The sequence below is a fragment of the Sus scrofa genome, chromosome 6 (genome assembly GCF_000003025.6).
Source record: "Sus scrofa isolate TJ Tabasco breed Duroc chromosome 6, Sscrofa11.1, whole genome shotgun sequence".
NCBI lineage: Eukaryota > Metazoa > Chordata > Mammalia > Artiodactyla > Suidae > Sus > Sus scrofa.
This window is the reverse complement of record NC_010448.4, coordinates 49,436,002-49,462,038: the sequence shown is the minus strand read 5'-3', so window position 1 is coordinate 49,462,038 and position 26,037 is coordinate 49,436,002. Positions and strand designations below refer to the sequence as shown.

The 26,037-nt window shown below is 45.0% G+C and overlaps 2 protein-coding genes across 5 annotated transcripts in view; one reads left to right on the top strand and one right to left on the bottom strand.

The window, feature by feature from the left end:
- The window catches only part of ATP5SL (ATP5S like), a 158,538-nt gene that overhangs the window by 100,717 nt on the left and 31,784 nt on the right, over positions 1–26,037 (top strand). The gene's annotated exons all lie outside the window — the stretch shown is intronic.
- CEACAM1 (carcinoembryonic antigen related cell adhesion molecule 1) lies at positions 1,425–24,731 on the bottom strand. 3 transcript variants are annotated; one of them, XM_021094420.1, is made up of 8 exons: positions 24,530–24,731; positions 22,863–23,222; positions 18,734–19,012; positions 16,791–17,069; positions 7,707–7,836; positions 6,931–7,036; positions 6,219–6,250; positions 1,425–3,663 (listed from the first exon to the last, which is right to left on the bottom strand). In XM_021094420.1, exons 1-8 carry the CDS (start codon positions 24,591–24,593, stop codon positions 3,636–3,638), a joined length of 1,278 nt encoding a protein of 425 aa, XP_020950079.1. In that variant the 5' UTR covers positions 24,594–24,731; the 3' UTR covers positions 1,425–3,635. The 3 variants fall into 3 exon arrangements, with proteins under 3 accessions (XP_020950079.1, XP_005655946.2, XP_020950080.1); XM_005655889.2 differs by having other exon boundaries at positions 6,931–6,983; positions 24,530–24,728; XM_021094421.1 differs by lacking the exon at positions 6,931–7,036 and having other exon boundaries at positions 24,530–24,728.

Below are 26,037 nucleotides of genomic sequence, written 5' to 3'. Positions count from 1 at the left end.
GGAAGGTAGTGTGAGGCAGTAGTGTGTAAGGAGGATTTCAGTAGAGAGACCAAAGCTGAGAATTCAAGCCGTGCTTCCAGCAGAGGTGCTGAGGGCCTGGGTTACTTAGGGGGATGGGAGTGGGGAGAACAACCTAACAGAGATGTTAAAAAAGAATCAACAGGAGTTCCCATTGTGGCTCAGTGGTTAACAAACCCAACTAGTTATCCACGAGGACTTGGGTTCGAACCCTGGCCTTGCTTAGTAGGTTGAGGATCCGGCGTTGTGTGAGCTGTGGTGTAGGCTGGCAGCTACAGCTCTGATTTGACCCCTAGCATGGGAACCTCCATATGCTGCAGGTGTGGCCCCAAAGACGAAAGACCAAAAAAAAAAAAAGAATCAACAAACTTTTGGTGACGTATCAAGTCTGAGAAACACAAGAGCAAGGGCTGAGGAAGCAGTGGTGTCCCTGAGAGAAATGCGAGTGCTGTGGGGGAAGCCATTTAGGTGGAGAGTGATTTCAGAAGGTGTTTGTTTGGATGTGAGTGTCTGAGCTCTGGGAAGTGGTAGGGCTGGAGGTATCGATGAAGGAGCCGTCTGCAGAGCGTTGTGGAAGCTGTGGAATGAGGCTGGTGTGGAGCGAGACTGGCAGGTCTGAGTCAAGGTCCGATGTGGGGGTGCTATGTACATCCTATGCCCCCATCCGATGTGGGGTGTAGGAGGAGAATGTCCAAGAAGGAAAATGTTGTCTGTGGTCTCAGATGTTGTAAAAGCGAACCACGCGAGGGCAGTGAATGTACTTTTGCATCGGCCAAGAGATGGGTACTGATTTTATGCTGCTTCTGTCTTGGAAACAGAGTCAACAGTGCAGAGTGCCAGGGGGAGTCAGGTGACGGGGCAGGGGAGAGACAGCATATGTTTCAGCTGCTTGGCAGTGAAGGCAATGAGGTAACAGCTAATTCTTGGTGGAGTTAATAACGGAGGGTTATCCAGGTTAGAATGGATCTGACCTGTGAGGGGACAGAAGGAAGGAACGGGACACAAAGAAGAGGGCGGGTGCTAGAGAGATTTCTCTATGCCTGAACCTGAGGAGACTGCTAGGAGTGAAAGCTGTATTGCTGCATCTGATTCATGAGAACATCTGTGTGGGAAATGTGGTTTATTCCTAATAATGAGGCCAGGAGATCTTTTACTCATGAGATTGTCCTGTTTCCCAGAGGAAGATAGGCAGTTTCTTCCAGGCACTTTGGGGCTGTGGCCTGTTGTTTCTAGACAGACTCACTTTGTCCGCAGATGTGCAAATGCATTTGGCTAACTCTCTGATCACTAGATCAATTATATGTAGACTTAGAGATGGTTCACTGTGACCCCCAGTTAAGCAAATTCTGTTTCTTCTGCAGGTAAAGAAGACATTATGGAAAGCAGTAAAAGTGTGAGGCAGCATGTTGATGTCTGATATATAATTTTTATTATAAATATAGAGCAAATTTTACAAATAATTCAGAAGCAGACTTAGCCAGGCAAAGCTAAATTACACAGAACAGCGTGGATGAGAGAAGGTGCTTACAGTCTGTGTCAGGGTTAGAAAACCCTGAAAGAGGTACCTGAGTACAGAGACCTGCCATCCAGCCCTCTTTGAGGGGGTCAGTTCCACACAGCATGAGGTCAGGTCATGGATATGGAATAAAACCTTTCTCTCAACAGCCCTGAGGCGCTTCCATCTGTGCAGAAGGTTGGGCGGCAGGAGGACATGCCTCTTTTTCTCCCTCCCTTCCTTTTCTGCTGACATACTGGGTCTCATAGGCGCCAGGGCAGAAAACAGATTGCAGAGGTTATTCAAGAAGTCTAGGGCTGAGTTACATCCCTCCCCTTGGGTCCTAAGGAGCATCAGCACCAGTGCAGCTTTCTAGGTTGCAAACAGCACCAACAGCATGAGTGGTAGTTTCCTTCAGGGTGCCCCCACTTCTCAAGAACCAAACACAGCTTAGCAGAGGCCAAGGTTTCCTGAGAAGGTGAGTGGGTTAGACGGATGGAAATGCACAGGCAGGGACATGGATCATGGTGGTGCTGATGATTGGTCTGATGCCTAGAAACTGAGTGAGATCCATTTCTGGCCAGGAATGTAGAGAACAGCTGCTTCCTATTTTCTGAGTGGAGCCCCTGACGTAAAAGGCTTGAGGGGCTCCTGGCCAGAGGGACTTGGAGGGTTTGAGGGGCTTCTTTCCCTAAGGCAGTCAGATTGGCTGACACAGGTAACTAAGTAAACATAACCCCTTTCACATAAACAAGCAGCTACAAAAAGTAAAATAGCAGAATGTCTCAGAAGAAGGGAAAAAACCCAATACCCAAATTGTGCCTTTTTTAATCGTTATTACAGTTATTTAAGTAATCTCTGAAGGGTAGCATTCAGATTCCTTTCCAAAATCCCAGCAGATTGTCTCTGTTAAGAGCTGACTACAGAGTCCCCATCATGGCTCAGTGGAAATGAATCCAACTAGTATCCATGAGAATGCAGGTTTGATCCCTGGCCTTGCTCAGGAGGTTAATGATTTGGTGTTGCCATGAGCTCTGGTGTAGGTCACAGACGCAGCTCGGATCTGGCATTTCTTTGGCTGTGGTGTAAACCAGCAGCTACAGCTCCAATTTGACCCCTAACCTGGGAACCTCCATATGCCACAGGTGTGGCACTGAAAAAACAAAGAAAAAAAAAAAAAGAGTAGACTGCCTCTATGAGTATTTTCTTGGATAAACCCCATACTTTAAAGTTATTAAAAGAGTATATGCATTTTTTTACATATGTGATAAATTCATTTGAGTAATAAAAAAAATGAAAAAAAGAGTATATGCATTTTTGAAGTTTCCATTAGGAATCACTTGTGAACTTTGAGAGGTTGTTTTCTGTTGCTTCTAGTAGGTTCTCTGAAGACAGGTTTTCCAAAGGACATAGGTGGTATTCTAAATAAGCAGCAAGGTGTTTAGGCCCTGGTCCTCCAGAGAGACAACCCTGACAATGAAAAAAGGTGTAGAATTTCCCAGTTCAGAATTGCTTATATATGTATTTTCCCATGAATGGTGGGTTCACACCACGCTTTAGAGAGCTAGGAAATTCTTTTCTTTTTCCTTTTCTCTCTCTTCTTTTCTGGCACATGCTCTTCAGTGGTTAAGGACATAACTCAAAGTTATGTCACATTCAAGTTAGACTCCAGTAGGACAGGGCTGAGGTGGGAAGGAATGAGTGTGTTCTGAACAGGCAAGTTTAAAACCAGTTTAGATCAGGAAATGGGGAGGGGCAGAGGCCCTGGCACCTCTCTCCCAAGGTCTGCTTAGCCACATGTCACTGACAAGGACGGTTGGGTTTCCTGCAGACCTCCTCCTACATGTGCCTTTTCATCTACTGACACCGAAGGAGGAGGCTGTGACCAGGCCAGCCTGGACGAGCCTCACTGGGGAATGAAGAGGGGGAAAGACCCTCTTCCCATTTTCCCTGAGGGGAAAGGGGTCTCCTGGGGATGGGGCTGAGAAGCTTGGAATAAGTCAGCAGTGCAGCGAGCAGGACTGGTTGCATTACTTCTTTTTCACTTCTGAATAAACTGTTTCTGTGGCTGATGGAGATGGAAGTGCTGAAGTAGGTTTCTTTGATTCCTGGGCATTGAAGTTCAGGGAAGAGTATGTAACTTCATCAATCTGAAAGGCATGGGCAGCAGTCAATCAAATCAGTGTCACAGCCTAGGCCCTCACTTTGACTAATGTGATTCAGCATCACATGCTTTTACCACTTTGAGAATTTGGGCTTCAAAGAAGGGCTTTTAATATCCATTATCTCTGCTTGCTAACATCCTGTTGAATGATCATTAGAAGAGAAAGATTATGGAATTCTATGACAGAATACCATAATACAGCAATTAAATTAAAAAAAAAAAAAAAACAAAAACACAGGGAGTTCCCGTCGTGGCTCAGTGGTTAACGAATCCAACTAGGAACGATGAGGTTTCAGGTTCCGTCCCTGGCCTTGCTCAGTAGGTTAAGGATCCGGCGTTGCCATAAGCTGTGGTGTAGATTTCAGATGCAGCTCGGATCCTGCGTTGCTGTGGCTCTGACATAGGCCGGCGGGTACAGCTCCGATTCAACCCCTAGCCTGGGAACCTCCATATGCCGTGGGAGTGGCCCAAGAAATGGCAAAAAGACAAAAATATACATATGTATATATATATATATATATATATATATTAGCAAACTGAATCCAATAACACATTAAAAAGATGATAGAAGGAAAAAAAAAAAGGAGTTCCCATTGTGGGATAGCAAAAATGAATCCAACTAGTATCCATGAGAATCTGGGTTTGATCCCTGGCCTCGCTCAGTTGCCATGAGCTGTGCTATAGGTCACAGCTGCAGCTCAGATACCATATTGCTGTGGCTGTGGTATAGGCCAGTAGCTGTAGCTCCAGTGCGGCCCCTTAGCCCGGGAACTTCCATATGCTTCAGGTGTAGCCCCTAAAACAAAAACAAACAAACAAACAAACAAAAACTCCAGCATTGTCACTGCTGTGGCTCAGGTTTGATCCCCTGAGCTGGAAACTTTTGCATGGCATGGGCGTGGCCAAAAAAATGGTCAGAAGACCTACATAGACATTTCTCCAAAGAAGATATACTGGTGGGCAATCAGTACATGAAAAGATGTTCAACATCGCTAATTAGTAAAGAAATGCAAATCAAAAATACAATGAGGGGCGTTCCCGTCGTGGCGCAGTGGTTAATGAATCCGACCAGGAACCATGAGGTTGCGGGTTCGATCCCTGCCCTTGCTCAGTGGGTTAACGATCCAGCGTTGCCATGAGCTGTGGTGTAGGTTGCAGATGTGGCTCTGATCCTGCGTTGCTGTGGCTCTGGCGTGGGCTGGCAGCTACAGCTCCTATTAGACCCCTAGCCTGGGAACCTCCATATGCCGCGGGAGCAGTCCAAGAAATGGCAAAAAGACAAAAAGACAAAAAAAAAAAAAAAAAAAAAAATACAATGAGGTATCACCTCATACCAGTCAGAATGGCCATAATTAAAAACTCTACAAATACTAAATGCAGAAGCGGATGTGGAGGAAAGGAACCCTCTTACACTGTTTGTGAGAATGTAAATTGATGCAGCGACTATGCAAAACAGTATGGAGCGTCCTCAAAAAACTAAAAAAAGAATTTCCATATGATCCAGCAATCCCAATCTTGGGCATATACCCAGACAAAACTATAATTTGAAAAGATACATGTACCCCTGTGTTTATAGCAGCACTATCTCTAACAGCCAAGACATGGAAGCAACCTAAATTTCCATCGACAGAATGAATAAATAAGATGTAATAATTATTTTATTATTTTAATGGCTGTATGTGGACTATTATTCAGCCATAAAAAATAATGAAATAATGTCATTTGCAGCAACATGGATGGACCTAGAGATTATCATACTAAGCAAATTAAGTTAGAAATGAAAAGATAAATACCATATAATACCACTTATATGGAATCTAAAACACAACGAAAATCAACATAACTATGAAACAAAAACAGACTCCTAGAGAACAGACTTGTGGTTGCAGGACTGGGGAGGGAAGGACTGGGAGTTTGGGATTAGCAGAGGTAAACTATTATACATAGGAGATGGATAAGCAACGAGGTCCTACTGTATAGCACAGGGAACTCTATTCAGTATCCTGTGATAAATCATAATGGAAAAGAATATGAAAAAGAAACATATATATTATATATATAATATATATTATAAACATATATATTATAATATAATATAATAAAACTGAGCCACTGTGCTGTACAGAAGAAATTAACACAGCATTGTAAATCAACTATACTTAAATAAAATTTTTAAGAGAGCAGGGTCAGATCCCAGGCAGAGGAGGAAGGATGATTTAGCGCCTTCCTTGCACTGGGCATTGTGCTGGGTGCTTTGCATTTGTTATGTCATTGATTCCTTGAATTTCTCTTTGGAGTAGGCAGCAAGCCCACTTTATAGATTAAAAAAGCTGAGGATCAAAGAGGTTAAGTTACTTGCTCAAGGTCACAGTCAGGATTTAAATCCACATGCTTGCAATGACTCGTGAGTAATACTTGTTTGCTGCTGCAATGAGGAACTTTGACCCAAACTTGATCTTACATTAGTGTCTTTAAAAATAACCTATTTTACACAGAGATATTTCCATGAGAAAAAGAGCCAATGAAACTGGCTGTGCTTACCTTCTTGGACAGTTTGTCAGAGTGGTCCTGAACTGGGGAAGCAAAAGAAGAGTTATCAGCCCATGAAAATGCAGAGCTGACTTATGGCCTTATGTTCCTAAGCTGTTGTGACTTCTGGCTGAAGGAGGTGGCAGGTGGTGGCAGGGTGGGGTGTGGGGTGGCCCATGATCACGTTAGGAAATTTCCTTCCCTCAGTCTGTGGTCCAGACCCCAGGACATTAGACCAAGGAGAGGTTGGCAGCTACAGGAGGCCTCCGTGGGCTTCTGAAGATTTCTTCCGGTTCACAAGGCCTGAGTGTTGCCCAGGAGTGTTTCTCAGCAACAAGCCCCAGTGTCAAGGAGGGGCTTTGAGGCCCACAGCACCCCGAGCAGCAAAGGCAGGGAAAGTCTCACCAAAGGAGATGCCCGCATCCGTAACAGAGGCAGGAGGGAAAGGAGCAAGGATGAGGAATGGCTCCTGGGAACATGTCCATGTCATGGCCTTCCTGGCTTACCTGGTCTGGTGGGAGTGAGTGTTCTCCCGGGGCTGGATCTCAGGGGAATCTTGCTTGGCAAGGAAGGGTGTGAAAACCCATGACAAATTAAGGTTGGGACACGGAGATCCCTTCTAAAATCTCAGAAGGGAGGGAGATATTGGAAATCAGGATTCCCTGCTGGGGCTGGGCATGTGATAGAACATACCAGCTCCCACTGGGTGAGTGGGATTACTTACTGTGGTTGAAGTCTGAGGATTTGTTCTCTGTGAGTTGGCGCTGGTCACTTGCCCTAAATAAATATCAGACACTGTGACTGCTATTCCCAGCACAGGGTCCTTGCACCTTGAATTAGGAAGGACACTGTCAGCGTGATTCCTTGGGGCTCCTCAACGCTCATTTACACTCAGTTGGTACTCTTGCCTCTGAGGACCTCCTTCAGTCTACAATCATCCCTTCCAGTGTTTACTCCTTTCCTGGTTACTGGCTGTTCACATTTAGGGCCTTTCACATCGACTGCTTCCGAGCCCATTTCTACCCTGGCACCTTTCCCCTTTTGTAGGTAGATGGCTGGTTGTTTCTCAGTTTATTTATTTCCCAAGTGCCTTTGATTGCTTCTGCCTTTTCATTAGGTTCTCTTCCTGTCCTATCGCTCCCTCCTCCTGCTACTGTTGTCATGAGAGCACAGGAGTCCCTTCCTCCTGCTTCTCCTTTCGTTCCCTCATTAGTTTTCCATTTTGGACCTGGGTTTCCTGGACTGGGGACAGAGGAACACAACTGGCTCTGCCCCCTCTAAGCCAGAAGGGGATGGAATTAACCATGTCCACGTGAGAGCAGGGCACAAGCAGCATGAAGACCAGGGAAGAAGAGACCTGTAGGTGTTAATGCCAAGAAGCAGGGCTTTAGGAAGAGAGAGGAGCAGATCCAGACCCAGAGACAGAGATGAAGTTTCCTTCCCTCTCCCAAGCATGACGGTTAGGCTTAGAGAAACAGAACAAGAGGAAATGCAACATACCCTCCAATTTTTCTGATAAACAGGAAATACACCAGGCCTGCTATCAGAGCTACCCCAGCCAGGACTCCGATCACGATGCCAGCAATAGCACCACCTGAGAGGCCAGAAGAACTTCCTGGTGCTGAATCAACTGCCATGGAAAGAAAAGAGAGGAATGAATTAAAGTGACATTTTTACAATGGGGAGGTGCTCTAGGAAACAACTCTCAACAAGAAATAGTCTCTACTTATTCCTTCAAGGAATAAAATTTCTGTGGAAGGTTGCTGTGAGGTGACCTCTTCAATCTCTTCTCTCTATTTCTAGATTGGTGGTCAGATTTGCCTCAGTTACAATCTGGCCTTTTTGCATTCACACCTTTTTGAAGGCTTTGGAAATGTAAGAAGAGTTAATGGCTATTTTTATATGGCATAGCTTCCCACCTTTTCATGGCTGCATCTTTCTCTGGGTACTAGGTGTGGCAACCATACATATGTGCATTTCAGGTGTCTCATGGTGAGGACGTCACTAATGGAGGGCCTTCTGAATTCACTACCCCTTTGCAGAGACACCGCCCTCTCACAGGCAGGGATATGGTATCAATCCCAATTCTGCAAGAAATGATTTTTTCTTTGTGATGGGTGACTTTAGTTCAAGGGCTCCCCACCAGCTCTGCACACACTTTCTTAGAACTGGACTACAGGAGTTCCCTTTGTGGCTCATCGGAAACAAATCCAACTAGTATCCATGAGGGTGTGGATTTGATCCCTAACTCCACTCAGTGGGTTAAGGATCCAGCGTTGCTGTGAGCTGTGCTGTAGCTCTGATTTGACTGCTAGCCTGGGAACTTCCATATTGCTCAAGGGCGGCCCTAAAAAGAAGAAAAAAAAAAAAAAGGAACTGGACTATAATCTAGAACTCCCTTCCTTCCCTTCCTCCTTCTCAGGGATCCAGTATACACCATGATCTGAGAACCCTCAGGCTCCCCCTACCCACTTCTCCTTTGATTTCCTTCATAGGCATTTTTTCCTGTCTTGCATGTCTAATCCAATCTTAGCTCCATCTCACAGCACAATAACTAACACTAAAAATGAAGCTTTGCACTCAGCTCCTTTTTTTTCTCTGCCATATTTAGTCAGTAACATGTCCTTGTGGATCTTTTGTGTTAGGCCTTCCTTCTCCAAGTTTATAATACCATTTGTCTCTATTTCTTTAATTTTTTTTCTTTTTTGGCTGCACCCATAGCATGTGGAAATTCGCAAGCCAAGGATCAAACCCACATCATAACAGCAACTGGAGCCACTGCAGTGACAATGCTGGATCCTTAACCCACTGCACCACAAGAGAACTTCTTTTTTATTTCAGTTACTCTCACCATTCAACTCAAGACTAAAAATTAATGCTAATGTTAGCTATCATTATGAGATACTTTCTATGTGCCAGGCTCTGTGCTATATATTTCCCATATATCTCATGTAATTCATACAGTAACCCTGTCTGATAGATATTATTTCCATTTTACGGATGAAAAAACTGAAGCTTACAGTGGTGAACCCAGTCATATGGCTAATAAGAGGTGGATCTAGAGTCAGGTAGTTCTTGACCCTATGAGTACCTGATTGTATAGAGCCTAATGATAGTGGTAAGTACAGCAGCTAACATTTATGGAAATTTTCCTGTTATTTTGCTAAAATTGTTTTTTTTTTTTTTTTTTTTTTTTTTGTCGTTTTAGGGCTGCACCTGCAGCATATGGAAGTTCCCAGGCTAGGGATCAAATCGGCACTGTAGCTGCAGCCTACACTACAGCCACAGCAATGCCAGATCCTCAACCCACTGAGCAAGGCCAGGGATCGAACCTGAGTCCTCATAGATACTAGTCGGGTTCATTACTGCTGAGCCAACATAGGACCTACTTTTATTTTTTTCTAAAAATTTAATTAGGAGTTCCTGTCGTGGCGCAGTGGTTAATGAATCCGACTAGGAACCATGAGGTTGCGGGTTCGATCCCTGCCCTTGCTCAGTGGGTTAACGATCCAGCGTTGCCATGAGCTGTGGTGTAGGTTGCAGATGCGGCTCCGATCCTGCGTTGCTGTGGCTCTGGCGTAGGCTGGCAGCTACAGCTCCTATTAGACCCCTAGCCTGGAACCTCCATATGCCGCGGGAGCGGCCCAAGAAATGGCAAAAAGACAAAAAATAAATAAATAAATAAATAATAAAATAAAACAAAAATTTAATTAAATATCACATTGGAGTTCCTCTATGGCTTAGCAGGTTAAGGACCCAGATTGTCACTGCTGCGGCCTTGTCCCTGCCGTGGTACAGATTTGATCCCTGGCCTGAGTACTTCCACATGCCACAGGCACAGCCAAAAAGAAAAAAAAAAAAGAATAGTACATTAAATCTGTGAAACAATACTATGAAGCAAGTACTTTACTGCAATTTTCAGTGGAGAAATCTGAGGCTTAGAGAAATTAAGAGTCTTATGCAATAATTTATAATTATAAATTCTTACATTAAAAAAGGAGAAAGATTGGAGTTCCCATCATAGTTTGGTGGTAGTGAACCTGACTAGGATCCATGAGGACATGGGTTCAATCCCTGGCCTCTCTCAGTGGGTTAAGGATCTGGCATTGCTGTGAGCTGTAGTGTAGGTTGCAGATGCAGCTCAGGTCCTACATGCTTGGCAGTGGCATAGGCTGGCAGCTACAGCTCTGATTCACCCCTAGCTTGGGACCTTCTGTATGCCACGGGTGCATCCCTAAAGACAAAAAAAAAAAAAATCTCAAACCAACAACCTAAATTTACAATTTAAGGAACAACAACAACAAAAAAAATCCCAAATCTAGCAGAAGGAAGAAAATAATAACAATTAGGATAGAGATAAATAAATCAGAGAATGGAAAAAGAGTAGAGAAAAATCAATAAAACCAATATTTGGTTCTTCAAAAAGATTAACAAAATTGACAATCTTTAACTAGAATGGCTAAGAAGAAAGAGAAGATTCAAATTACTAAAATCAGAAATGTAAGTGGGAATATTACTACCAGTTCTACAAAAATAATGCAAAGTATAAGAGTGCTATGAATAATCATATGCTAACAAACTGAATAACTTCTATGAAATGGACAAATGCCTAAAAGCATAAAGGCTACCAAGATGCAATCCCAAAGAAATAGAAGATATGCCTAGACATGTAAAGTAAGGAGGTTAAATCAATAAAAACATTTGACAAAATTCAACATCCTTTCATGATAAAAACACTCAAACTAGGAAAGGAAGAAAACCATCTCAACATAATAAAGGGTATATATATATATATATATATATAGCTCTCAACATCCTCAATGGTGAAATATTGAAAGATTTTCATTTCAAGACTAGGCACAAGACCGACAATCCCTGCTTTTTCCACTTTTATCCAAAAGTTTTGTACACACAAGCCAGAGTAATTAGGCAAGAAAAAAAAAATAGAAACATTCAAATTGGAAAAGAGAATAAAAATATTTCTGTTCGCAGATGACATGACCTTATATGTAGAAAACCATAAAGATTCCCCAGAAAACTGTTAGATTTAATTTTAAAAATTCAGCAAATATGCAGGATACTAGATCAACATGTAAAAATAAGAGGTTTCTAAACACAAACATTGAAAACATTCAAAAAGGAGATTGAGAAAATATTATTTACAATAGTATCAAAAAGAATGAAATACTTAGGAATTAACCAAGGAGGTGAAAGGTTTATACAATGAAAAAATAAAATAAACACTGCTATTGTCACTATATTCAGATGACATGATAATATATATAGAAAACCCTAAGGACTCCACACAAAAATTACTCAATCTGATAAATGAATTCAGCAAAGTAGGAGAATACAAGATTAGCATTCAGAAAATAATTTCATTCTGTATACTAACAGTGAAATATTAGAAAAGGAACATAGGAGTTCCCATTGTGGTGCAGCAGAATCTGACTAGGATCTATGAGGTTACGGGTTCGATCCCCAGCCTCACTCAGTGGGTTAAGGATCCAGCATTGCCGTGAGCTGTGGTGTAGGTTGCAGATGTGGCTCAGATCTGGTGTTGCTATGGCTCTGGCATAGGCCAGCAGCAACAGCTCTGATGAGACCCCTAGCCTGGGAACCTCCGTATGCCTCAGGTGCAGCCTTAAAAAGACAAAATAAATAAATAAAAGGGAAGCAGTCTATGAAAAAAAAAAAAAGAAAAGAAAAGGAACATTAAAAAAAATACCTTTTAAAATTGCACACACAAAAAATAAATACCTAGGAATAAACCTGACAAAGGAGGTGAAATACTTATATGCTGAGAACTCTAAAACATTAATAAAGGAAATTAAAGAGGATTCAAAGAAGTAGAAACCTATCCCATGCTCCTGGACTGGAAGAATTAATATTGTTAAAATGGCCATACTACCCCAAAATTTACAGATTTAATGTGATCACTATTAAATTACCCATGACATTTTTCACAGAATTAGAACAAATAATCCATAAATTATTTATGGATTATTTATATGGAACTATAAAAGACCTAGAATTGCCAGCAACCTGAGGAAAAAAAAGAAAGCAGAGGCATAACTGTCCCATACTTCAGACAATATTACAGAGCTACAACAATCAAAATAATGTAGCATTGGTACAAAACCACATATGGACCAATGGAACAGAATAGAAAGTCCAGAAATAAACCGAAACATCTATGGTCAATTAATCTTTGGCAAAGGAGACAAGAATATAAAATGGGAAAAATACAGTCACTTCAGCAGGTATTCCTGGGAAACCTGGACAGCTGCATGTAGATCAATGAAACTAGAACACACCCTCACACCATGTACAAAAAATAAACTCCAAATGGCTTAAAGGTTAAACATAAGACAAGACACCATAAAACTCCTGAAAGAGAACATAAGCAAAACATTCTCTGACATCAACTGTACAAATGTTTTCTTAGGTCAGTCTCCCAAGGCAATAGAAATAAAAGCAAAAATAAACAAATGGGACCGAATCAAACTTTCAAGTTTTAACACAGCAAAGGAAACCACAAAAAAAAAAAAAAAAAAAAAAACAACCCTGAAAAGACAACCTACAGAATGGGGGAAAATAGTTGCAAATGATGCAACTGACAAGGGCTTAATCTTCAAAATATACAAACTCATATAACTCGACAACAACGATAACAACAACAAATCGAAAAATGGGCAAAAGACCTAAATAGACATTTCTCTAAAGATATGCAGATGGCCAGTAGGCACATGAAAAGATGCTCAACATCGCTAATTATTAGAGAAATGCAATCAAAACTACAATGAAGTACCACCTCACACCAGTCATATTGGCCATCATTTAAAAGTCTACAAATAAATGCTGGAGAGGGTGTGGAGAAAAAGCCACCTTCCTACTCTGTTGGTGGAAATGTAAACTGATACAACCACTATGGAAAACATTATGGAGGTACCTCATAAAACTAAATTTAGAACTACCATATGATCCAGCATTCCCACTCCTGGGCATATATCCAGATGAAACTTTCATTCAAAAAGATACATACACCCCTATGTTCACTGCAGCACTATTCACAATAGCCAAGACATGGAAGCAACCTAAATGCCCATCAGCAGATGAATGGATTAAGAAAATGTGGTACATATATACAATGTAATACTACTCAGTCATAAAAAAGAATGAAATAATGTTATTGGCAGCAACACGGATGCAACTAGAGATAAGCATACTAAGTGAATTAAATCAGAAAGAGGACAAATACCATATGATTTTACTTATATGTGTAATCTAAAATATGGCACAAATGAACCTATCTATAAAACAGAGATAGACTCACAGACATGCGGAGCAGATGTTGTGGTTGCCTAGAGAGAGGGGGAGAGGAAGTGGGATGGACTAGGAGTTTGGGGCTAATAGATGCAAACTATTACATTTAGAATGGATAAACAACAAGGTCCTACACAGGGAAATGTATCCAATCTCCAGGGATAGGTCATGATGGAAAATAATATATTTCTTTTAAAAAGGAATGTATATATGTGTATGACTAAGTCACTTTGCTGTACAGCAGAAATTTGTACAACATTGTACATCAACAATACTTTATAAATCAATAAATATTGTTGAAAGAAATTAAAGACAACATAAATGGAAAGACATTCCATGTCCATGGATTAGAAGACTTAATATTGTTAAGATGACAGTACTACTCAAAGTGATCTAAAATTCATTGCAATCCCTATCAAAATTCCCCAATGACATTTTTTTGCTGAAATAGAAAATGTCCTAAAATTCATTTGGAATTTCAAAAACCCCTAATCACTAAAAAAAAAACTGGAAAAAATAATAGAATTGGAGGCCTCACACTTCCTGATTTCAAAATCTGCTACAGAGCTACAGTAATCAAAATGTAGTACTAGCAAAAAGTCAGACATATACAGTGGAATAGTAAGTCCAAAAATAACTCGCATATATTGTCAGATGACATTGACAAAGGTGTCAAGACCATTATCTGAGAACGGAGAGTCTTTTAAACAAATTGAACTGAGAAAACTGGATGTGTATACAAAAGAATGAAATTAAGGGAGGTCCCCAGTGGTGCAGTGGGTTAAGGATACAGCATGGTCACTGCTATGGCTAGGTCGCAGCTGTGGAGTGAGTTAGATCCCTGGCCTAGGAACTTCTGCATGCCACAGGTGTGCCCCCACCCCAAAAATGAGCTTGAGCCCTTACCTAACACCACATATCAAAAATACTAACTTACAATGGATCAAAGACCTAAATGTGAGAGCTAAAACTAGAAGGAAAACATAGGGTGACATTGGATTAGGCAATGATTTCAAAGATAGGAAACCAAAAGCACAGGCAACAAAGAAAAAAAAATGGTAAATTGGATTTCTTCAAAATTAAAAACTTTTTTTTTGTCTTTTTGCCTTTTTTAGGGCCTCACCTGTGACATATGGAGGTTCCCAGGCCAGGGGTCCAATCGGTGCTGTAGCCACCAGCCTATGCCACAACCACAGCCACAGCAATGCGGGATCCTTAACCCACTGAGAGAGGCCAGGGATCGAACCCACAACCTCATGGTTCCTACTTGGGTTCATTAACCACTGAACCACAACAGGAACTCCAAAATTAGAAACTTTTATGCATAAAGTGAAAAGGCAACCCACAGAATGGGAGGACATATTTGCAAGACATATATCTGATAAGGGATTAGTATCCAGAATATGTAAAGAATTGTTACAAATCAACAACACAATCCAACTTGAAAAGTGGAACTGAAGAGATATTTCTCCAAAAAAGATATTCAAATGATCAGTAAGCACATGAAAAGATGCTCATTACTAATCACCAGGGGAATTTAACTCAAAACCACAATGAGATCACTTGGAACCCTTTAGAATGACTATTTTAAACACACACACACAAAGTTCCCATCATGACTCAACGGGTTACAAACCTGACTAGTACCCATGAGGATGTGGGTTTGAGCCCTGGCCTCGCTCAATGGGTTAAGGATTTGGAGTTATCATGAGCTGTGGTGTAGGCTGTAGATATGGCTTGGATCCCACATTGCTGTGGCTATGGCGTAGGCCAACAGCCGCAGCTCCAGTTCACCCCTTAGCCTGGGAACTTCCGTATGCCACAGGTGCAACCTTAAAAAGAAACACAGACACACACACACAGAAAACAAATGTTTGCAAGGATGTGAGAAAATTTGACCTTTTGTGCATTGCCGGCGGGACTGCATCTACTGTGGAAAATGGTATGACAGTTCATCAAACAACTGAACAAAGAAGTCCATTTGATCCAGCAATTCCACTTCTGGGTATACGCTCAAAAGATTGAAAGCAAGGATTGAACAGATATTTGTACATACATGTGCACAGCAGCATATTCCAATAGGCAAAAGGTGGAAACAAGCCAAAAGACAATCAACTTATGAATGATAAACAAAATATGGTATATACATACAAGGGAACATATTTAGCCTATAAAAGGAATGAAATTCTGATATATGCTATAACATGGGTGGGACTTTGAAGATCTTATGCTAAATGAAACAAATCAGACCCAAAAAGTCAATTATTGCTTGATTACACTTAAATACTAGAGTAGTCAAATTCAAGGAGACAAAGAAGGTAGAAAAGTAGTTGCCAGGGTTTGGGGTGGGGGACTGGGAAGTTATCGTTTAATGGTACAGAGCTTTAGTGTAGTAAGATGGAAAGGTTCTAAATGGACAGTGGTCATGATTGCAAAGCAGTATGAATGTACTTAGTGAGGTGCACTCCTTTTTTTTCTTTTTTTTTCTTTTTTTTTCTTTTTAGGGCTGTACCTGCAGCATATGGAGGTTCCCAGGCTAGGAGTCTAATCAGAGCTGTTGCTGCCAGCCTATGCCAGAGCCAGCGCAATGCCAGATCCAAGCTGCATCTGTGACCTACATCACAGCTCACGGCAACACCGGATCCTTAACCCACTGAGCGAGGCCAGGGATCAAACCCGAAACCTCATGGTTCCTAATCAGATGGTTTCCACTTTGCCACGATGGGACTCTCTTTTTTTTTTTGCTTTTTAGGGCCACACCTGCAGCATATGAAATTTCCCGAGCTAGGGGTCTAATGGGAGCTACAGCCACTGGCCTACACCACAGCCACAGCAACACAGAATTCAAGCCATGTCTGCCACCTACGCCACAGCTCACGGCAACGCTGGATTCTTAACCCACCAAGCGAGGCCAGGGATCGAACCTGCAACCTCAGGGATACTAGTCAGATTCATTTCTGCTGTGGCACAACGGGAACTCCCAAGATGCACTCTTAAAATGGTTAAAATTATACATCTTATGTATACTTTATCACCTTGAAAAAAATGGTTAACAGACAAAAAAGAAGAACTTTGCCAAACCCAGGATAAGAAATAAAATATATTGAGTCTAGATCCTAAGCCCTTATCCATTTTCCCATTCTCTTTACCGTAATGGTCTCTTGTTTGATATTCTGCCCCCTGTAACTCCTCTCCTGTTTGCACACATTGGTAGGGCAGTCTTCCCAGGAAGATGTAGCAGGGCAAGTGGTCACTCACATTTCACATCCAGCCTGAGGGGGTCACTTTTGTTGGAATTGCCCAGGTTGGAGGCCTCGCACTGATAATTCCCAGCATCCTCCCTCCTGACGGGCTCTATGGTGAGGGTGCCATTGTCCTGGGACAGTTTTATCCTCTCTGCGAGCAGTAGGCTCTGGCCATTGAAGAGCCAGCGTAAGGAGACCCCGGTGTCATTTGTGAGGCATTTCAGGACCACAGTGTCCTCGTGTTCTGTGACGGTGGTGCTGTTGGCTTCGACGATGGGCTTTGCCACTGGGTCTGCGGAGAAACAGAGGAGGTGACTTGGCGGCGAGTGTGTCTGGGGCCGGGGGCTACACTCCTTCCTCAGAGACCTCAGCCATTCCTGGGGCCCAGTGACCTCTGTAAAGGCGACTCAGAGGATGGCCCTGACCCCGTGAACAAGGTCTTGGGTCTCTCTTCAGATGACCACCTGTAAGGAGAGGGCAGCACCTCCTTTCTGAAACCCAGATCCCCCGGGATGAGCCCTGACCAGTCTCCCTGGACTTCTCTGTGTTATTAGCACCAGGAAACTCTTCTCACCCTGTATGTCTAGTGTTCTCACCATCGAGTAGATTTTTTCATTAACTTTCATTGATCTTTTTTCCAGAATTTTCTTTGACTTAAAAAAAAAATTCAGGAACTTTTAAAAAACAACAGAAACTCGCCAAGGAAACTTTCCATAAAGTAGGGGAGGCATTTATTTTTAGTTAAATACTTCTTAGGGAATAAAGATGACCCAATCCAATCTCCTGGTCTATTGAAGGGTTACAGTATCCCTCTGAGCCAGAAACAATCTTGTTTTAAAACTCCACAACAAGGGGAGTTCCCATGGTGGCTCAGCAGTAACGAACCCAACTAGCATCCATGAGGACACGGGTTTGATTCCTGGCCTTGCTCAGTGGCTTAAGGATCTGGCATTGCCCTGAGCTATGGTGTAGGTCTCAGACACGGCTCGGATTCTGCATTGCTGTGGCTGTGGCGTAAGCAGCTCTGATTTGACCCGTAGCCTGGGAACTTCCATATGCCACCAGTGCAGCCCTAAAAATACCAAAATTGGAGTTCCTCTCGTGGCACAGTGGTTAACGAATCCCACTAGGACCATGAGGTTGCGGGTTCGATCCCTGGCCTTGCTCAGTGGGTTAAGGATCCAGCGTTGCCGTGAACTATGGTGTGGGTCACAGATGTGGCTTGGATCCCGCGTTGCTGTGGCCCTGGCGTAGGCCGGTGGCTACAGCTCCAATTTGACCCCTAGCCTGGGAACCTCCATATGCTGCGGGAGCGGCTCAAGAAAAGGCAAAAAGACAAAAAGACCAAAATAATAAAAATTTTAAGTGAGGTTGCAGGTTCAATCCCTGGCCTTGCTCACTGGGTTAAGGATCTGGTGTTGCCATGTGTTGCAATGCAAGTCAAAGATGCGGTTTGGATCTGGCATTACTGTGGCTATGGCGTAGGCCAGGAACTGCAGCTCCAACTTGACCCCTAGCCTGGAGCCTGGAGAACTTCCATGTGCCACAGGTGCAGCCCTAAAAAGCAAAAAACAAACAAACAAAAAAAAACAACAACAACCAAAAAAAAAACTCCAACAATATTGTAAATCAACTATATTTCAATAAGTTTTTTAAGAAAGAAAAAAAAATCCCCAATAATAATCACCCCTCATTTCCACTCATCCTGAGTCTGAGACTTTAACCTGTTTCCCATCACACTGTGGTGACCCTGAGCCCCAAGACAAAGCATCCATCTTCTCCCAATCTTGGCTCACGCCTGGGCCTGCCCAGATTTGGCTAGAACGGGAAGTCACAGCTATCCTGGGGGTCCAGAAGTAAGGGTCTGTGTACTTGGACCTGATGGATGTGGACTGGCCTCTGGCAGTGTGGATTTAGGTGGGCAGCTGAGGCCACATAGGAACCAAAGTTACTCACGGATAACATTCAGGGTGAATGGGTCACTGCGGGTGGCACTCACTGGGTTCTGGGTTTCACACTCATAGGGTCCTGTGTCATTTCTGGTGACGTTGAATAAAGTGAGTGTCCTGTTGTCCTCAGACAGTTGCAGCCTGGTGCTGTTGGAGAGGCTCTGGTTGTTGATCCACCACCTGTAGGTTGTGTGCTGAGTCTCAGGTTCACATGTTAACACCACAGTGTCCTCGTGCTCCACGGGGTTGGGGTTGTTGCTGGTGATGATGGGCCTGGGTAACACCGCTGTGCAGGTAACAGAGAGAACATTGCCTTTCTTATACCTTTGACTCCTCCAAGAGTGTCTTCAGAGTTAGCATCTCTTACCTGTCAACCAAACTGAGTCTTTAAAGAATAAAACAGGGCGATGTATCACAAGAAAAATGCATGAGTAGCTGAGCTCAGAGAGTGGGAGGCCACCTGCTCTATCTGTGAGAAAGCACAGACTTCCTCAAGTGTCAATCAAGAATCAGTGTTTGGGAGTTCCCATTGTGGCTCAGCGGTAACAAACCCAGCTAATATCCATGAGGATGCGGGTTCAATCCCTGGCCCTGCTAAGTGGGTTAAGGATCACATGCAGCTGTGACTGTGGTGTGGGCTGGCAGCGGAAGCTCCGATTTGACCCCTCACCTGGGAACTTCCATATACCACAGGTGCACCCCTAAAAAGCAAAAAAAAAAAAAAAAAAAAGATCAGGGTTTGATAGCAGAAACATAGGCCTGGGAGTCAGAGACCACCTGGTTCCTCTCTCGGTTTTTCACTGACCAGGTGACTTCCTGACCCACCTAGAGGTGCGCTCACATGGAACGTATGGGTCCTGAGTCCCCTCGAGCTGTACAGACCTATTTCGCCTGATGAGATGTATTTTCACGGAGGGCTCGATTTCCAAGGTTCCTCAGAAATGGGTAATGATAGGCCATCCCACTACCCTTAACCCCCGAGAAGACGGGGCAGCACGGCCTGGAACTGAATTTTGAGCAGACGTAACATGCGGAGGACCAGGAGCAAGCCTGGTGGTCAGTTCAGTATTCAGTATTCAGGCTGCAGGGTCACGAGGAGGGGCAGTTCTGCCCAGGTGTTAAAGGTGACTGATGAGACAGAGACCCCATAAAGGCTAGATGGGTCCAAGGAATAATTAGAAAAGAGTGAAGGTGGGAGTTCCCTTTGTGGTGCAGTGGGTACGAATGTGACTAGTATCCATGAGGCTTCGGGTTTGATCCCTGGCTTCGCTCAGTGGGTTAAGGATCCGGCATTGCCATGAGCTGTTGGTGTAGGTTGAAGACATGGCTTGGATCTGGTGTTGCTGTGGCTGTAGCGTAGGCCAGCAGCTGCAGCTCCGATTCAACCCCTAGTCTGGGAACTTCCATATGCTGTGAGTGTGGCCCTAAAAAGCAAGGGAAAAAAAAGTTCTAGGAGTTCCCATTGTGGCTCAGTGGTTAACGAACCCGACTACATCCAGTGGGTTAAGGATCTGGCATTGCTGTGAGCTGTGGTACAAGTCACAGACTCGGCTTGTATCCCGAGTTGCTGTGGCTATGGTATGGGCCAGCAGCTGCGGCTCCAATTCAGCCCCTAGCCTAGAAACCAGGTTAGAGTGTGGCCCTAAAAAGACAAAAGACAAAAGACAAAAAAAAAATCTCGGCCCTGATTTCTGTGTCTTCTACTATTTCCGAGGAGGGGGGCCTGGCCACAAGTGTTTGCAGGACAGGAACAAGGTAGTCAGCCATTTGGGGGAATATTTGTGGAAGGCTTAAGCGTGGGGGCAGCTGTGCAGAGCAGGGCCAGTCCCGGCTGGATGAAGGAGGAGGAAGATGAGAGACATGGAAGGAGCAGAGAGAGGGAGAAATGTCCATTTACAAGTGACTTCAAAGTGGGGTTTACTGGAGTTCCCACCGTGGCACAGCAGTTAACGAACCCAACTAGTATCCATGAGGACACAGGTTCGATCCCTGACATCACTCAGTGGGTTAAGGATCTGGCATTGTCGTGAGCTGTGGTGTAGGTCGCAGATGTGGCTTGGATCTGGTGTTGCTGTGGCTGTGGCATAGGCTGGCAGCTGTAGCTCTGATTTGACCCCTAGCCTGAGAACTTCCATACACTGAGGGTACAGACCTAAAAACAAATAAACAAACAGAAAAAAACATAGTGGGGGCTACAGGTGACTTCGAAGATCCAGAGGTCCAAGATCCCTGAACCCTCCGTGGCTGTGCAGCCCCACAGTCATCGTGAGACTTGGCTCCCGGCGCGCTTTAGGGGCAGGTGGTCAGAGGATGCAACATGGCTCCCATCCCTGGAGAGACAGGCACCAGGTGTGGCCAGAACCTGCTATGGCTCTGCATTCCTGATTCCAGTGTCTGAAGAGACTGTAGATTATTCCTTCATTCTATTTTTTTTTTTTTTTTGTTTCTTTGTTTTTTTGTATTTTTGCAGCACATGGAAGTTCTCAGGCTAGGGGCGGAATTGAAGCTGTAGCCGCTGGCCTACACCACAGCCACAGCAACTTGGGATCCGAGCCATGTCTGTGACCTACACCACAGCTCATGGCAACGCCAGATCCTTAACCCACTGAGTGAGGTCAGGGATCAAACCTGTGTCCTCATGGATGCTAGTCAGATTTGTTTCTGCTGAGCCACAGTGGGAACTCCCTTTCATCCATTCTCACTCCTTCCATCCTTCCTTCATCAAAGAAAGATTGAGTTTGTTAACTGTTGGGCCCAGTGCTGGTTGCGGTATAGACTGGGGAGTGAAGGAGCCAAGTCCTTTCCATTTCACTCCACCAGGAGTCACATCCAACACATTAGGAAACAAACAAATAAATGATTTCTAATCCAGAGCAAGGAGCTTGTGCTTCGTCTACCTGAGAGGGGGAGGCCTGGACATTCCTATCACTGACTGAGGGTCAATGCAGATAATTCAGTTCTAGAATAAACAGAATTACTTCTCCAGTTGTTTTCACTTCCCAGGTCAGCCTCTCTCCCTCTGAGCTGAGGATGCCCAAGAAGAAAGGCTCCAAACCAACAGCTGGTTTCTGGGTCCACATTTGCACAGTAAGGCCCCCAGGGTGGAGGAGAGGCTGAGGCTGTGATCTTGGAATGACTCTGATCGCCTAGTTGTGGTCTGTGTGACACTGATTCAGTGACTATATCCCCCCTGTAACTCGGCTTTTCCTCAGTAAAGTGGGATAAATGGTAAATGCTCTCAGCCTTGTCCTATTGTCTGTATCATATATCATTATATCATTCAAATTATATATAATTCAACCTTATATCATTCAGATTAGCAGTATAAAAACTCCTCTTTGGCATAGAGGAGTTGCCAGATAAATTGTTTACTCTTATTTGCATCCACTTGGGAGGGTTCCCTGGGCTTCACCCTGGTGGATGAGGAGCTGCCAGGAGCATCGTCACTCCTCTCTTCATCCCTGGGGACACTGATCTTCCTCTGGGGTCTCCTTAGTCCCCACAGCAATTGGCTAATGGCCTGGACCTGGCTCACCTTGCTTTTCATGCCGAGTCTCAGGTGAAGGACCAGGCTCCACCCCTGTGGCTCTTGGAGCTGAGCCCTGACTGGTGAGCAGCTCAAAGCCTTGGGACTCAGGCAGCTGGGAACTCGCTGCTCCCCGTCAGCCCTGCCCAGGAGCCCAGAACCCAACAGTGGCACAGACCCTCCAGGGTCACTGGAGGAAGGGGCCCTGGGACAGGGTCTGGGGAGGGGCTTCCTGGGACTGAGCTTCTCTGTGAGGCTCCCAGGGGGTCCTCAGGCCAGGCCCCTACTGAGTCCTACAGGGTCTTCCTCAGGGTCATGGTCACCGGGAGGGGCCCAGGGGTTGGACTGAGTCTGACCTCCTTCTGTTGAGTTACTGCCATCAGACTGGTCCTTCTTTCTGCACAGAATGTTTGCAGGGTCTGGATTCCAGGAAAGAAAGTTTGATCCTTTGAATTTTATCTCCCATGTGTGTGTCCTGAACTAAATTTTCAAACCCCGACATGGGACATAATGCAGAGGGGATGGGGGCACAGTCCAGGCCTGTCAATCCTGAGTCTGTGAATAGAATTCACCCCACCCAACACCCAGAGGTCAGAAAGGAATCACTTACGGTATACACGGAGTAGTCCAGTTACAATTTCTCTCTGTAAATCATTCTTTGTAACCATCAGAGTGTAGTATCCTGTGTCATTCTGGGTGGCATTCTGGAACAGCAGGGATCCATTGGGGTAGATTCTCTCTCGACCACTGAATGTAGGTCCTTGGGTATATGCTTGAGTGTCTATTCTGTATGTTACAATTAGTTGGTTGTTCTCTACTCTTTCTCCTCTGTACCAGCTGTAGCCTAGAGTATCCTCTGTCGCATTGTGGGCAAGTAGAAGAACATCGCTTCCTTCTGCGACATTGAAGGGCACTGATTCAATAGTGATCTGGGCAGTGGCGGGCAAGTTCCAGAAGCTTAGGAGTGAGACTAGGGGGAAAGAGAGAGAAATCAGTTAATATTCTGTTTTTTAAGCAGGTCATTTTGGTTTTTCAATTTTGAACATGCCATGGGCGTGTGGAAGCTCCCCAGGCCAGAAATCAAACCCAAGCCACAGGAGTGACAACAGTGGATCCTTAATATTGAGCCACTAGGGAACTCCTCAATATTCTGACCTGTGTATTAGGATGGAAAAATGTGGCCCTGGGTCCTGAGAAGGTCTCTTCATCCCTTAGCCTTTTTTGCACTGTGTGTGTGTGTGTGTGTGTGTGTGTGTGTGTCCTACTGGTTGAAGGTCAGCAGCATGACCCCCATTACTTCATCTTCTCTGAACTTGTTATTTCCTCTGCCTTCCCAGGTGTGTGCCTGGCTCACTCCCTCACGGCCCTCACACGCCTGCTCACACTCAACGGGTCTCTTGGGACCTACCCTGCCCAACCTCCTGCTCTAAGGACCCCATCTTTGCTGTCTTTTTTTATTTTTTTTAAGGGCCATACCCACGGCATATGGCTATTCCTGGGCTAGGAGTCAAATCAGAACTACAACCACTGGCCTACACCACAGCCACAGCAATGCCAGACCCAAATCGTGCCTGTGACCTATACCAAAGCTCATGGCAACGCCGGATCCTTAATCCACTGAGCGAGGCCAGGGATAGAACCTGCATCCTCACGGATACTGGTGAGATTCATTTCCACTGAGCCACAATGGGAACTTCCCCATCTTCACTGTCCACCTTTCCCTGCTCTGTTTCCTCAAGACACTTGTCAGCACTGACAGCACATTCTGAATCTCTCTGTGTCTGTCTTTCCTCCCCATAGAACGTGAGCTCTGTGAGGGCAGGAACTTGTCTGATTCTTTTGTCCCCTGAGTGCCTGGAACAGGCTGCAAACACATGGTGATGAAGCAATCAGTGTCCCCAGCGCCCTCCACACCTTGGTGTTTATTTGCCATTTTCTGAAGTTGGTGGGTAATGTAATGTTTAGTGTCCCTGGTTGAGTTGTTTCTCTATGACAATAACTGATTAATATCGTTATCAGTTTTCAACAGTTATTGCTCAGTGAAGAATAACTTGTAAGACCTACAGAATCGCGGTGTCCTGCCCCTCACCAATTGCAGTTCACTGAGATTTTCCTATTGCCGAGCCCCTCTCCCCTCCTATTGTGGTCCCCTGTCCTCTCCCCTCAGGTCCAAACAGAAGCCCCTAGTCCCCTCTCAGAGCCCTGTCTCCCCAGAAGACCCCAGCCAGTCTCTGTTCTCCCATCTCTAATTACTCCCTGAAAATTGTCCCCTCTTACCTGCCAGCAGGAGCCTGTGCCAGGGGACATGCCCTCTGTGGGCAGGGGCTGAGGGGGGCTCCATGGTGCCTGCTGCCTGCTGTGTCCCTCCCTGTCAGAGAAGAGTTTCTGCTCCAGAAAGGCCCACAAGCACTGCTGTCTGATGTGTGAGCTCTGCTGTCCTTCCTCCCTCTGTGCTGGGCCTCCTCCTGGGGCAGGAGCAGTTCCCTGGGTCACGTGGGTGGGGGCGGGGTCTCTCCAGGACCCTCCCTCTCCCTCCTCTCTTGTTCCTGCCTGCCTTCCTTCCTCGCTCTTACCTTTCTATTTGCATTTCATTTTCCTGTGAACCACTGCTGTTTCTGCCTTTTTCAGCTTGACTTCTCACCGTGGAAACACACACACACACAATTTGCCATTGGTTGCGGGGAGCACAGCCCTGGGGCTCAGGGTCCTGGGCATTGCCCCTAGTCCCCAGTTGGAGTGCACAGTCAGCCTCTCCCGCAGTTTCCTCCTCCCCTCCTGAGCACACTTTCTATAGCAAGGCTGATGGGGGCTCCTGAGAGGCTGATCCAAATACCCCAGCATTGGCATCTGCTGTATTCTGCCCTGAGGTCTGTCAGCACCACACAGAGAGTGGAGAGGTCCTTAAACCCGATTATGATTTCCCTTTGTGACAAAGAAACCCAGCTGGGCACCCAGGGTCTTCCCAGCATTCTCAAATGCTCTGACAAGTTTGCATTCTATTCCTGCCAGAAGATCCGGAAAAGGATTGAGAGGCTGGAAAGGGGTCAAGGTCACTGATGCCTGGCGAGAGGGACCCTCCTTCTATCTCTGTTGGAGTCCAGCAAGGCACAGCTTCCAGGAGCCCACGCTCAGGACCTGAAGGAATAGTAGTTCTCAAAGGTGTGCAGTGGGCCTGGCTAGATGGAGGGGCTGACAGAGTCCAGCTGGAGAGCTCGGAGAGCAAGAAAGACCATGGAATAAGGTGACACTGATGAGGGTGAGATTCAGCTCAAGATTCGCAGTCCTTGGGGAGGCGCGAGGCTGTGGAGTAGCTCTGCCGCCCTCTGGTGGACAAGGCGGGAAGTACAGCAGTCACCGTCTCCTGCCGCTCTGTTTTTCAACATCAATCTGTAGACTTTTTACATGGGTCATATATTATGTTAATGCTCCGTCACGCTCCAGCTCTGTGAGTCACAGTCTCTGTTGCTGCAAGAACTCCAACGCCCTTCCTTAAAGAGATGTCACCAAGCTCAGGTTTCCGGGAATGTATATACTAGTCTGCGTTTGTCTCCAGTAAGTTACACTGCGTATATCCCTGTGTGGCAGTGGTGTCTGTGGCTGGAGCACTGGGTGGTGGATCTGTGTGGAGAAGAGGGAGGACCAGGGAACCAGGAATGTCAGAGGGCAAGGTCTTTGTGTCAGGGGAGCATAGGGGAAGGATGGACAGTCAGCTTCCCCTCTCGCTCCCAGGGCCTGGTGTCCAGAACAGAAAGTCTGAATCTGGGACACTCATTGCTACCCTCTCA

Bases quoted from the DNA above. Each gene is read 5' to 3' on its own strand.
- CEACAM1 (XM_005655889.2), bottom strand. From the start codon at position 24,593: ATGGAGCCCCCCTCAGCCCCTGCCCACAGAGGGCATGTCCCCTGGCAC. The intron at 19,013-22,862 runs GTAAGTGATTCC...TTACCTGCACAG, and splicing joins TGGACTACTCCGTGTATACC to CGGTGTTACCCAGGCCCATC. The intron at 6,251-6,930 runs GTAAGTAATCCC...TTGCTTCCCCAG, and splicing joins ATCCTCAGACTTCAACCACA to TTCAGGACCACTCTGACAAA.